The sequence below is a fragment of the Alosa alosa genome, chromosome 5, assembly GCF_017589495.1.
Source record: "Alosa alosa isolate M-15738 ecotype Scorff River chromosome 5, AALO_Geno_1.1, whole genome shotgun sequence".
NCBI classification, from domain to species: Eukaryota; Metazoa; Chordata; class Actinopteri; order Clupeiformes; family Clupeidae; genus Alosa; species Alosa alosa.
Window position 1 is genome coordinate 27,824,432 of NC_063193.1, and position 14,314 is coordinate 27,838,745.

Here is a 14,314-nt window from a genome sequence, read left to right on the forward strand (position 1 = left end):
GCATTCTCAGACCTGTCACCTGTCACTCATAGTCGTAAGGGAGGTGTTTGGAATCATTCCCGCGTTACAATCATCAGCCAATCAAGGTGGTCACTTCAGTCAAGCTTGTGCATGAGTAATGACGTCATCCATAGCAACGAAGACTCACTCTTAGTTTAAGAGTTGTCATTTATCCTTACTGAGAGTAGGTCTGAAAGGCTTTGTGAATAAATTTTAAGAGAAAATTCCTAGCTTAAATCTTTTAGTGTGATTTAGGAGTACTCCTAGTGGTAAGATAAAAGGCTTTGTGAATACGGACCCAGGCATAGAGACTTCTCAATGGAGCAACTCCAGGCTGAATTTCCCAAACTCAAATCGTGTGGATGGGGTGAATTTTTGCTGGCTTCCAAGCTAACAATGTCAAATATTAACACTGAAAACATTTCATATTAAAAAAAACATAGACACAAACCATAACTCCATAGGCCTAAGAGAAGTAACTAATTAAGTGGCAGGTGAGTTGACAGATGAGTCTTTAAATATTTATTTGAGCTGGAATTAAGGTAGCAAGGTGCAGATCCAGTAAGTGTTCTGTATAGGCAGGAATGGATTACTGCACGGGCCTACCGGGCCCAGGCCCAAGGGGTCAGGGGGCCCTGAAACCCAAGCCTTTGCATGGAATCATTGCCTCAATATCAACAAATCAGGATGTAGGCTATAAATCTGATTGAATTTAGTATTGGCCATCCCCAAAATGCACCAGAATACAGCAAATCACATCAAACAAATTATTATATATTTTTTTAATTCCAAGCTGATGCTGATCTGTTGGGAATAGTAGCCTTTAATCTCTATGGCAGACTATTGACAATATCAGGAAATGTCAGTTTACAGTTTTGTCGTAGCCTACTGAATTGTGCTCAGTCTGGTCATTCTTTCTATTTGTAGCCTACGCCTAATTCTCTGACTGAGTCAGCTGGATTGGCCAGGTCGACCTGTGGTGGTCGGGACAGGGGTTGCATAATGATAGCTGAAGTCTGTCTTGTTCAATCAGTAACGTTTCAAAACAGGTAACTCGAGTAGGATACACCAGACGTTGTTGGTGGAGTGGGAACACTTCGGTAGGCTACTCCTCTTCAGGTAGTTTCGTGACTTTTTGCAACATTTATCATGTCTGGTTCCCAGTTCGAATCGTTGGAGAAGACTCTGGGCACCTATGTTCCCGAGGGCGAGTTGAGCGAAGTCCGTCGGATTTTATATGGGAAAGAGCTCAAGTAAGTAGGCTTCCGGAAAACACCCGATGTAAAGCCTTAAATAGCTTGACGTTAGCCTACATCAACTCAGACCGTTCTGAAGGCTTTGACAAAGGAAATGCTTTGTCGACTCACTTGACTAATTTTAAGCTATGTAATTATGTGTAAACATGCCAAGACATGTAGCCTAATTGGCCACGTAGCCTAGGCCTATCTATCGGTGCCAAATAAATCCTCGTTTTGCCTGTTTTTGACAAGATCACATTCCCAAATCTTTTCATTCCCTTGCTTATGTCAGTATTTTTTTAATAGGCCGCTCTTAGGCTACATTCCACAAATGAAAAGGCTACATTCCAAATCAAAATGACATGGTTTCTGCTCTGCAGATAAAAAGCTAATTTGCTGCAGTTGACTTTTGCACCCCGTCCTCTGACCGAATCTCAACGACCGCGAGTTGCTGTGTAGCCTCTCCCCTATTTTTGATTATCATCTGTTGAACTGCAAGTGCAGTTAATCGAAATCCCCTACCACCCAGTCTGGGTTACGCCTGCATCAATCTCAGGCCGTCCTCCAGGTTCAATATGAAAGTCATGCATCATGTTGATTGGCTTGATCTCAATTAACCAGACAGTAGTTGATGATCCTTTGCAAATAAATATGTAATTTTAAAGAATTATTTTAAATAAGTTGAATAGGGAATTTTAGGTGGCCGTATAGCCTATCAAACTGAAGATGATTATTGTTGAGTAATTAGTATTACACTCCCGTTTTTCCCGGGTTTCTCCCGTATTTCAAGGTTCAAACTCCCGTAATTTGCATGGCCATCAAACTTCATTTTAAAATCATTGATCCATTCAGGTTGCCAGATTGTGTATGAAATACACCCTACACATACACGATCACTTAGTTTAAATTTCAACCGTTTTGTCATAGGCTAAAACCTGGCAACCCAAAACCCAAATTAGGAAGCGGGTGCCGACTGCGCAGCCTGAGTCTCGTCGTAAGCAAGCGGGCTAGTTGAATGGCCTACTCCAGAACTAGCTGTTGTGAAATTGTTGGGAATTTAATTGATTAACACATCACATAAACTGTTTTTGAGTGTTGTTGATACACTAAACTTGTGCCCTCGGAACCAAATCTGACAGCAGCTTTGGAGTTTTGGAAGTAGGCCTAGGCTGCAGGCAGGCAGCTGGTGGATACATAACTGGCATGCTTAAGGTAATGGTAAGGTAAAAGCAACGGCCGAAATGCAGCGTTGAAACACGTGTATGAAACGTATTAAATATGCAAACACAGATCCGGTATAAACACAGCCCCCGACGCGCAGCAGAAGGGTGTTGTTCCGCCCTGAAGGGACTTACTTTATTTATTTATTTTTTTACTTAATCAAAACAAATCAACAGCACTTTGATAGATATTACTTGGAATACACAATAAAAAGGCATGACTTTTTGAGTTTTTGCAAACATTGGTCAAATGGTCCCTGGTCCAAGCCTGTTTTTTGAAATTGACCAAGGTGCCTGTCTCATCACAGCAAACTAACTGGCAAAAAGCAGCAAAGTGTGTGTGTGAAAGAGAGAAAATATGTAATTGATTCATTATTTAATTTATAACTGGATTGAACACGCAATTTATTCAGAGACTCGTCTTATTTTGACACTTTGAGCATCCCAGGGATGACTTCCATGACTGGACCTGCAGACGTGTAAAAATACTAGATGTACCGCATAGCGGTACAAAATATGACCGCCGCTCAGTCCTGTACATCCATTCCGCGAATATAAATCATATAAATGAATTTGTCTCCATCTTCTACTCCATCCCCCACTCTTGAAACTTTTGTGTATGCTTGTTTGGAATGTGTGTTTGCGAACCGCACACAAAGTAGCCTACTGGCGCTGCAAAGGTGAATAGATTTGTAGCACTTGCCAAAAAATTTGTAGCATTGCTATAAAACCTTTAAAATATCTAAACAATCACAAGTAGGGCAGTTCATCACAGTCCATCCATTGCAACTGGACTGATGAAAGGTACACCATAGGCTACATTGTATTTGGGAAAAGCAGAAGGTAGCAGCATAATGTATTTATTTATTTATTATTAAACAAAACAATCCCTGTCAGTTCCATGCAGTTTTCAAGTTTAGTCATCTAGTTCATATGACATTCAGCTTTATTGTCAATGCACAAATTAAATACCAGTAGTCTAAAACAAAATGCTGTTTTACCCAGTGGTGCAAATAACTGACATGTCCAAAGGGGCCTTCATGAAATGCGTTGCTAGACTGTTCATACACATTTTAACGGGCCAAGTTGAAGAGCTACTGTCCGTTATTGTTTGTGCAAATAATATGCTGATTCATGTTCCCTTGCATTTTGCAACTATGAGGTCCATGGTTAGTCTGGCTTTCGCCAGAACAAACTCAATCTTATGAAGCTCAATCTTTTAAGAAATCGAAAAGGAATCGCCGGCAGATCAGGCTGAGTTCACCCAGCCTAGTCCATTGTAGGCGCCCGATAGAAATATTGTTTAATTTTGCAATTGAGATATCCCCCCCCGACGTGTTCCCCCCGGTTTCAGAGCTATTCTAAATGCAAAAATGCATAGAGGGAGTTATGACAAAACGTGACTGTTAACAAACTATAAGCTATATAAGGTAGGCCCTATGCTAGGCCTATTACACAACATAAATTGTCACTAGGCTATGCTGGCGACCCAAATAAAATCTCCTTTGGGAACCAATGGCTTACAGTATCAAGCGGACTTAAGCTGCCACCTCTTGGCGAAAAGTTAATAGTTTTGCATATCAGTAGTACGCAGCTGTGTGAATCACGGAAAGCGACACTTCTAAATGGAACCCAACCCACTGTACAGTAGCTCAAGGTCTATGGCTAAAGCAGCCATAATGAAAGCGTTATCATTGTTTGGATAGGCCTACTTCACGTGTTTTTTAATCGCATATACAACTAGGTACCAAGCTGGCATCAAAGCACATCGACTCCCCTCTCACACCCTAAACAAGCACTTCGAACAAACAAAAAACGTCTCAGTCTCACGGTATAGCCATAGGCAAAACTGTATTGGACCGGTGTAACGTTGGTAGGCTACTAAATCATCCATCGCCAAAGAATGATTTTTTTTGGCGCACGCGGCAACAAATATGTGTAGGTACAGCCCTGCCCTGAATACATCTCTCAAGGTGCGCTCTAAAACATTTGGTTTAAATGGAGATGTAGATCACGGGTGCGTTAATAAATCTACATTGCGGCGAGTTGACAAATTTGTCGAATTTATGTAGTTTCAGTCCTAGTTACTTTACTTTGAGCCATGCTCTTCCTTACTTGAATCACCTTTGAAAATAGAGGATTGAATTAGCCTATATGGGTGTTTGGGAATGAACGTTGACTCAGATGCTTTTTGAGACTTTGAGCTAAATGTCCCAGCCCAGTGTTTAGGATGCATCATCAGGTTATCTTTCAGGTAGCCTTTATTTTCCAATAGAAAACCATCACGTAGCGAACGTGTTGTGGCTAACTCATTTAGCTCCTGTTAGTAGCCTAGGTTATGGTTATAAGCAAATGAGATGACAGTCGAAAGATGCAATTAGTGCTGTTATCAATTTTCTTGGTAGCCTAGCCTATAACCACATTTATGGTTTTCTACAAATACATCAATAATCAAATTGGCCTCTATCACTCAACCAATGCTAACGTAACATTATTTTAACTACTCTAGGCTATTGATATAACTTAAGATTAACGTAGCCTACCTGCAGTAAAAACCAAGCATGTCCGATAAACATTCGCAGATTTATTTCGGCTTCAAGAAGAAATGGGAATTACATGTCATGCAGAAATCATCCTACCCTTATTAGACGTTCTCTGCGGTAAACTACAGTCTTGTCCTTGTAGGAAGCTAGTGTCTTTCCAACCCACTTTAGATTAACTTCCACCAAAATTACGCGTCTCACTGCAAAGATGCGCCATCTGGTGGACAAACGACTACGTGACGCCAATACTGGAAATGCAGCCAAATTATTATAATGAATATTTGGTTTTCATTTAATCCTACTGAATTTGTAATTATGTATCGGCCGTTGTAATTGCCGATACTGATGGTATGTGCGTACCTGTGTGTGTGTGTTCGTGTGTATATGTGTGCACCACCATCTACAGGCCAATGAGTGTACAGTACAGTCACTAAATGTACACATAACTTAATTTTTTAGACCCCCCCATGGATGAAATTCTACGAAACTTGGCATACCCCCAGAGAATGTCAGGTTAATCATACACATAAAATTTGGTGCAGTTCTGAACATCTTAACTGAAGAGAGGGGCGATTAAAGCAGAATGAAATTGCATTTTCATTTTTTAGCGGGGGGGTGCAAATCACAAATTAGTGATTATGGGCTAGGTTGATGTGGGCCCTTGAGACCAACATACCATAAAAATTTCTTCATCCTCAGTGCCACGGTTCAGGTAGTTATTTAGGAAAAACTGCATTTTTTGGGTTTCGGGGGCCAAGCGCGGTGGGGGAGTGGCCCCCGGGGACCAAACAAAATTTTTACGTAAAAGTCTAGTGGGGCTACATACCCACCAAATTTCCTGTGGTTCGGTGTCCCGGGTATCGTTGACCAAAAATTCAGGAAGTAGATGACGGAAAAAAACAAAAAAAAAAAACTTTGACAATCCCTATATGACCGCTTCGCTAGCGGCGGTCATAAAAAGGATGGGCTAGTTCATGGGTTAGTGTTAATGGGCTAGTTCATGGGTTAGTGTTTATGGGCTAGTGTTAATGGGCTAGTGTTATTGGGCTGGTGTTAACCCAGGCCACCTGACCATGGGCTATTGTTTATGGACACATGTTAATGCAATAGTGTTGATGGGCTGGTGATATTGGGCCACTGTTAGTGGGCTGGTGTTTTGTTGACCCAGGCCACCTTATCATGGGCTATAGTTGACAACATGTTGATGGGCTGGTGTTGATGGACTAGTATTAATGGGCTGGTGTTGACGGGCTGTTGTTGATGGAGAGTGATTAAGGGTTGGTATTGATGGCCTGGTGTTGATGGGTTGGTATTTTGGAGCTGTTGATGTACTAGTGCTTAAGGGTGGGTGTTGATGGCCTGGTGTTGATGGACTAGTATTAATGGGCTGGTGCTGACAGGCTGTTGTTGATGTACTAGTGTTTACGGGTTGGTGTCGATGGCCTGGTGTTTTGGGGCTGTTGTTGATTAACTAGTGGGTTGGTGTTGATGGCTTGGTGTTGATGGGCTAGCATTAATGGGCTGGTGTTGACAGGCTGTTGTTGATAGGGTTGTTTAAGGGTTGTTGTTGATAGGCTGGTGTTTTGGGGCTGTTGTTGATGGACTAGTATTGACCCAGGCCATTTGCCCCCACCCCTCCCAGGACCCTGGGGCTCCCGCAGGTAGCACTGGATTCAGCCGCGGAGCGAGACTTTGACCTGCAGGGCTACGTGTTTGAGGCGGCACCGGAGCAGCTGCGACCGGCCCGAGTCATCCGTGTTGGACTCATTCAGAACAAGATCGTCCTCCCCACAGATGCCCCAGTGCTGGATCAGGTACAGACTCGTAGATTTGTGATCAACATGAGCTTCAATTCATTCTAGTCAAGTGTACTCTTCCTCTCCACCTGTGTACTGCATGCAGCCGAGTGAGTATCCCTGTGATAATCTCTGTGTAGTAAGGCCTTAATGTGATGACGTGTCTAATCTGTGATAATCTCTGTGTAGTAAGGCCTTAATGTGATGACGTGTCTAATCTGTGATAATCTCTGTGTAGTAAGGCCTTAATGTGATGACGTGTCTAATCTGTGATAATCTCTGTGTAGTAAGGCCTTAGTGTAATAACGTGTCTAATCTGTGATAATCTCTGTGTAGGAAGGTGTTAGTGTAATAACGTGTCTAATCTGTGATAATCTCTGTGTAGTAAATAGCTGTTAGTCCTGAACCTGTAGTGACTGGGCCTCCCTCTGTGGCACAGATCACTGCTCTGCACAAGCGCGTCGGGGAAATGGTGGAGGTGGCGGCCATGTGTGGAGTCAATATTGTTTGCTTCCAGGAGGCCTGGAGTAAGGACACACACATACAGTACATGCCATCTCACACATATGCATTTCTCTCTCTCTCTCTCTCTCTCTCTCTCTCTCACACACACACACACACACACACACACACACACACACACACACCCTCTCTCACATGCAGATTCATACAGATGGTGTTTTTCACTCTTTCAAATACATACATACACACCCATAAATGCATGACCTCATTCAAACTCCACTCACAAACACATAAATACAAAGAGATTTTATACACACTCTAACCCAACACTGATTTCTTACACACCCTAACCCAACACCGATTTCCTGTATACCCTAACTCTGACTCTTGCTGTAAGCAGTTGGCTTTGTCGTCTACAGCCATGCCCTTTGCATTTTGTACCCGCGAGAGGGAACCCTGGACGGAGTTTGCGGAGTCAGCTGAAGAGGGCTACACCACCAGATTCTGCCAGGAGGTTAGGGGGCAAAGGTCAAAGTTCAGGCTCTAGGGGTCACCATCCAGCTAGTGCTGATTTATAAATGCAACCTGGGTGAGGTGGGAGAGTGTGTTTGTGATGTGTGTTTGACTTGTAGTTGGCAAAGAAGCACAACATGGTTGTTGTGTCCCCCATCCTGGAGCGAGATGAGATTCACGGAGGAACGCTGTGGAACACTGCTGTGGTGGTGTCGAACTCGGGGAAAGTTCTGGGGAAAACCAGGAAGAATCACATTCCTCGTGTAGGAGATTTCAACGAGGTCAGGATGAGCTGAACCCCTTCTCACTGTTGGGGCATTATACACCCTGTGCTGTTTGAATTACTTCTTCAACTCTCAGTCAAAAGACCCTGCTAGGATCCCTGGGCAGTACTCTTACTAGTAGATTGGCCACTGCCTTGACCTTCAAAAGAAGGAATTAAATAACAAACCAATTAGGTAAATCCACCAGTGAGAAATCACAGAAATCACAGAAAAAAAGAGAGTCTTGACTGTGACCTCATAGTGTTGATAGAAGGCTGATGAGCAGATGCACATCAGAGGACCACAGTGGGTAAGAGTAGACATAGAGCTGGACTATGGAATTAGGATTGCAAGGGGCAGATCCAGTAAGTGTTCTATAGACCAGTTTGAGGGTTTTAATTGTTTAATTTAATTTAATTTAATTTAATTTAATTTAATTGTGGCTGCTAAATAATATTACAAAATATAATAATAAGCTTTATTTGTATAGCACTTTTCATACACAGAATGCAACTCAAAGTGCTTATATTCAGAGCATTTAACACAATACATTTGGAACATTCAAACCTGTCTGTACAACACCTCCATGGTTAATTTTAATGTGCCAAGATTATCTAAATAACTGATATACAGGCACAACAAGCTTGTTTCCATGTCAGTGACAGTTCACTGAGCAGTAGCACACCAGTTCTTTAAATCAAGTTTTTTATTATTATTATTCAGAGCAGGAATGAAAGAGTGTACAGCAGTCTATGTGGGAATGGGTTTGTGTACGGGTTGGTATAAGCAGACTCCTTTACCCCTCAGTCCAAAGTTTTATTTTTGTAGTGTCACATGCGCTCTAAGCAGTGTGTGTGTGTGCGTGTGTGCATGCATGCGTGCGTGTGTGCGTGCGTCCATGCGTGTGTGTGCACGTGTATGTGTGTGTGTACGTGTATATGTGTGTGCTGCTCACAGGCCTCCTACTACATGGAGGGCAACACAGGCCATCGCGTGTTCCAGACGCAGTTCGGCAGAATAGCAGTGAACATCTGCTACGGCCGCCACCACCCTCTCAACTGGTTCCTCTACAGTCTGAACGGAGCAGAAATCATCTTCAACCCCTCGGCCACAGTTGGGGCACTCAGGTACACATGATCTATTACCACAGGAACTAATGCCATACAGGAACAAGTACCATACAGGAATTAGTACTACACAGGAACTAATACCATACAGGTTACAGGAACAAGTACCATACATTAATTAGTACCACACAGGAACTAGTTCCATACAGGAACAAGTACCATACAGGAATTAGTACCACACAGGAACTAGTTCCATACAAGAACAAGTACCATACAGGAATTAGTACCACACAGGAACTAGTTCCATACCGGAACAAGTACCATACAGGAATTAGTACCACACAGGAACAAGTACCATACAGGAATTAGTACCACACAAGAACTAATACCATACAGGTTACAGGAACAAGTACCATACAGGAATTAGTACTACACAGGAACTAGTTCCATACCGTAACAAGTACCATACAGGAATTAGTATCATACCGGAACAAGTACCATACAGGAATGAGTACCACACAGGAACTAGTTCCATACCGGAACAAGTACCATACAGGAACTCGTATGACACTGACCCTGTCCGACAGTCCACAGGGTTGTGGGATCACCATGATTAAATGTGTGATCAATCTCATTACATAGATAAGTGGATGCATATATGTAGTCTGCCTATAGTAAGAACAGTGGTTAGTACGCTGCATACAGCATGCTCAGTGTGCTCAGTGTATGAAAGCTGACCATGATGTGCGCAGACAGACCATGTTTGTTTGTTTGCTTGTTTGTTTGTTTCAAGTGAGCCCATGTGGTCCATTGAAGCAAGGAATGCAGCCATTGCCAACCACTGCTTCACCTGTGCCATCAACCGTGTTGGCACGGTAAGTGAACCAAACCTCTTTGGTAGTTGGTATGGAAGGGAAAGCTCATTCCTGTGTGTGTGTGTGTGTGTACATGTGATTGTACTGTACTGTATAGTACAGAACAGGTTGTTGTAGAAGTTTTTAGCATGTCTGTATTGTGCTGACCCTTTTTATTGGCTAATTTCTATTCAGTCAACCAACCTACCAACCAATCTACTGCTATCTATCAATCAATCAATCAATCAATCAACCAACCTATCTGCTGCTATCTATCTATCAATCTATCTATCTATCTAGTTATGACTGAGCTGTATGTTGATGCTCTTTGCAGATGAGTGGCCTGAGTTGTGTGTTTGCTGCTGTTTATACGCCATCACTTTGCAAGCCAGCATTAGTGACTTGAATAGCATGCTGCAGCTAAGGGTAGCCAGCGGAGCTCAATGAACAGCGGGGTGATGGTGGTTGATGTGGTGGTTGATTTGTGACAAAAGCAGATGAGAGTAAGATGAGCAAGAGGAGAACTGTGTGTGTGTGGTGTGTGTGTGTGTGTGCATATGTATTTGTGTGTGTCTATCTCGGGGTCATTGTGTGTATCTGTCGCATGTTCACATTAATGCCACTCATGTGCTATCTCTCTTTAAAAACAGGAGCATTTCAAGAATGAGTTTACATCTGGGGACGGGAAGAAAGGTAAGGATGCTAGCAGGCTGCACTTGTGGTGTCACCAGTCACCTGTATGAGATGCTGGATTGGTTCCCAATGTGTCAAGCACACTACTTTTCCCTCATAATGGTTAAACCACATTCTTACACGGCTGTGTCGAGACTGCCACGGTCATATATTAAACCAGTGACAAATGTGGTTGTTAAATTGTGCTGTTCTCTCTAATGAGTTGGTTGTGTCTGCGCATTCTCTCTAGTTTGGTTGTATTCAGGCTAAGTCCACACTAGGTCAGATTAATTTGTATCTGACACACTCAAGACTATCTCTGTCCACACACTTCAGCACATGACTACTATCTGTATCCATATCCTTCAGCCTACTATGACTTTGGACACTTCCACTATCGGTATCGATATCCTTTAGCTTAGCACACAATGACTTCCGCTATCTGTATCCATATCCTTCAGCCTACAATGACTTTGGACACTTCCACTATCGGTATCGATATCCTTTAGCTTAGCACACAATGACTTCCGCTATCTGTATCCATATCCTTCAGCCTACTATGACTTTGGACACTTCCACTATCGGTATCGATATCCTTTAGCTTAGCACACAATGACTTCCGCTATCTGTATCCATATCCTTTAGCACACAATGACTTCCGCTATCTGTATCCATATCCTTTAGCACACAATGACTTCCGCTATCTGTATCCATATCCTTTAGCTTAGCACACAATGACTTCCGCTATCTGTATCCATATCCTTTAGCACACAATGACTTCCGCTATCTGTATCCATATCCTTTAGCACACAATGACTTCCGCTATCTGTTTCCATATCCTTTAGCTTAGCACACAATGACTTCCGCTATCTGTATCCATATCCTTTAGCTTAGCACACAATGACTTCCGCTATCTGTATCCATATCCTTTAGCACACAATGACTTCCGCTATCTGTATCCATATCCTTTAGCACACAATGACTTCCGCTATCTGTATCCATATCCTTTAGCTTAGCACACAATGACTTCCGCTATCTGTATCCATATCCTTTAGCTTAGCACACAATGACTTCCGCTATCTGTATCCATATCCTTTAGCACACAATGACTTCCGCTATCTGTATCCATATCCTTTAGCTTAGCACACAATGACTTCCGCTATCTGTATCCATATCCTTTAGCACACAATGACTTCCGCTATCTGTATCCATATCCTTTAGCTTAGCACACAATGACTTCCGCTATCTGTATCCATATCCTTTAGCTTAGCACACAATGACTTCCGCTATCTGTATCCATATCCTTTTAGCACACAATGACTTCCACAATGCTATCTGTATCCATATCCTTTAGCTTAGCACACAATGACTTCCGCTATCTGTATCCATATCCTTTAGCACACAATGACTTCCGCTATCTGTATCCATATCCTTTAGCTTAGCACACAATGACTTCCGCTATCTGTATCCATATCCTTTAGCACACAATGACTTCCGCTATCTGTATCCATATCCTTTAGCACACAATGACTTCTGCTATCTGTATCCATATCCTTTAGCACACAATGACTTCCGCTATCTGTATCCATATCCTTTAGCACACAATGACTTTGGACACTTCTACGGCTCCAGCTATGTGGCAGCTCCAGACGGCAGTCGCACGCCGGGTCTCTCCAGAACTCGAGATGGGCTCCTGGTCACCGAACTTGACCTGAACCTAAACAGGCAAATCGCAGACAAGTGGAACTTCAAGGTCGGTTAATGCATCATTATTAAAACTGATTATCTCTCCGAGCTGTGTGTCTGTTCTCTGCAGATGACTGAGCTGTTTGTTGGCGTTCTCTGCAGATGAGTGGCATGAGTTGTGTGTTTGCTTTCTGGAAAGGACCGAGTTGTGTGTTTGTTGCCTCTAGATGACCCAGTTGTGTGTTTGTTCCCTGCAGATGACTGGCCGTTATGAGATGTATGCAGAGGAGATAGCTCAAGCAGTCCAACACGAGTTCCAGCCCAACATCATCAAAGAGTAGAACGACATCATCCAGCATCATGTGGCATCCTTGGAAACATGAGCCATCAACAGCCTAGTGGACGCACACCCACACCACTGCTAACAGCAGCTAGTTTTACCAGTACAACTACCAGCAGTGCTATTACTACTACTACTACAAATAGTCTAGTTCACCTACACCACCGCTACTGCTGACAGCCTAGTACACCTACTCCTACTACTGACAGTATAGATCTACATCATCACCGCTACTGCTGACAGCCTAGTTCACCCACCCCTACAGCCTAGTACACCTACTATTACTACTGACAGTCTAGATGTACATCACTGCTACTGCCTAGAATACCCTAGTGCTACTGGCAGCCTAGCATGCCAATACCACTAATAACTACATTACTGCAATGAAGAGAAACCACTACAGCTCCCAGGCTGGAGCAGTGGCGAGATGCAGAATACTAGAAGTAGTGATGGGCAAATGAAGCTTTGGTGAACCACTAAACCACAGCAGTGTGAAGCTAGCGACACTAATGAAAAAAAACAATATGGCCACCACATGTAGATTTTTCAACATAAAAGTCTTTACCCAACCAGTATATGTAACCAAAAATATTGGTTTGTTAAGGACTTTTATGTTGAAAAATGTATGCGTAGAGGCCATCTTTTTGCTTTTCAGCTAGTGTCGCTAGGTTCATACTGCTGTGGTTCAGTGGTTCACCAAAGCTTCATTTGCCCATCACTAACTAGAAGTAGTAGTAATAGTAGTAGTAATGATGATGCCATAACCAGGAGTCCCAAAGGAAGTGTTACCAGGCATCTTATATGTGGTCTGGTATTTTGTCACTGTTGGATTGCAAGAATGGTTTCCACAAAGATTTAACCAGCAACTTATCAAAAGAAATAAAAGCAACATAGACAAGAGTAATTGCATCGTTAAAATAAACAACATATACTTTTATTGATCACTAAATGCAACTGTATACATAATTCTTTAAAAAATAAAGTGTGTCATTATATTTTCCTCCTTAAGAAAACAGCGTAATTGAAATTAAATACATTCTGTTCAGACAGACGAGCTCAGAACAGGTGATTTAAAAAACAAAACACTCCATTATGGCTGACATAATTCTTTAGTGCAATCCTTTCACCCATACATTTAAAAGACAAATGATAGCCTAAATAGTGCCGTCCCGTGATGACTTGGACGTAGTGAAAATGAATTCAACAGTCTTTAATTGATTCGCACCCCCACATAGCAGTTTGTCCTTAGACATTTGGTAGAAGTTGTACATGAAAACACGAGGTCAGCACCCAGGGGGCTCGTCTGCTCTACGTACGGCGGTTCATCTCAGGGCGCCAGCGTGAGGATTTGGCCCTGATGGCGTTTTTTCGGCCGTCTGAGGTACGCATGGAGAGTGCACGAGAGAGCACTCATGTCCACTGGAGCGCTTTTGCAATGAGATTGCAGCTCAAACCCTCCATAGGCAGACCCCAATGCTCACACACAGTATCAATATCAATACAGCACTGTTTTTACCCCCCTCCAAATACTCTCATACGGAACACAATACTGGGTTCAGCCCCCCACACACACACACACACACAATACTGGGTTCAGCCCCCCCTCTACACACAATACTGGGTTCAGCCCCCCACACACAATACTGGGTTCAGTCCCCCC

General features: G+C 42.8%; 1 protein-coding gene across 1 annotated transcript; it reads left to right on the plus strand.

Annotated features, from left to right (window-relative positions):
* Positions 1-987: 987 nt before the first annotated feature.
* upb1 (ureidopropionase, beta) lies at positions 988-13,126 on the plus strand. The gene is made up of 10 exons (XM_048242513.1): positions 988-1,253; positions 6,644-6,815; positions 7,237-7,324; positions 7,679-7,773; positions 7,892-8,053; positions 8,993-9,162; positions 9,896-9,977; positions 10,607-10,649; positions 12,227-12,381; positions 12,572-13,126. The coding sequence occupies exons 1-10, from the start codon at positions 1,150-1,152 to the stop codon at positions 12,653-12,655; spliced, it is 1,155 nt and encodes a 384-aa protein (XP_048098470.1). The 5' UTR covers positions 988-1,149; the 3' UTR covers positions 12,656-13,126.
* Positions 13,127-14,314: the final 1,188 nt, after the last annotated feature.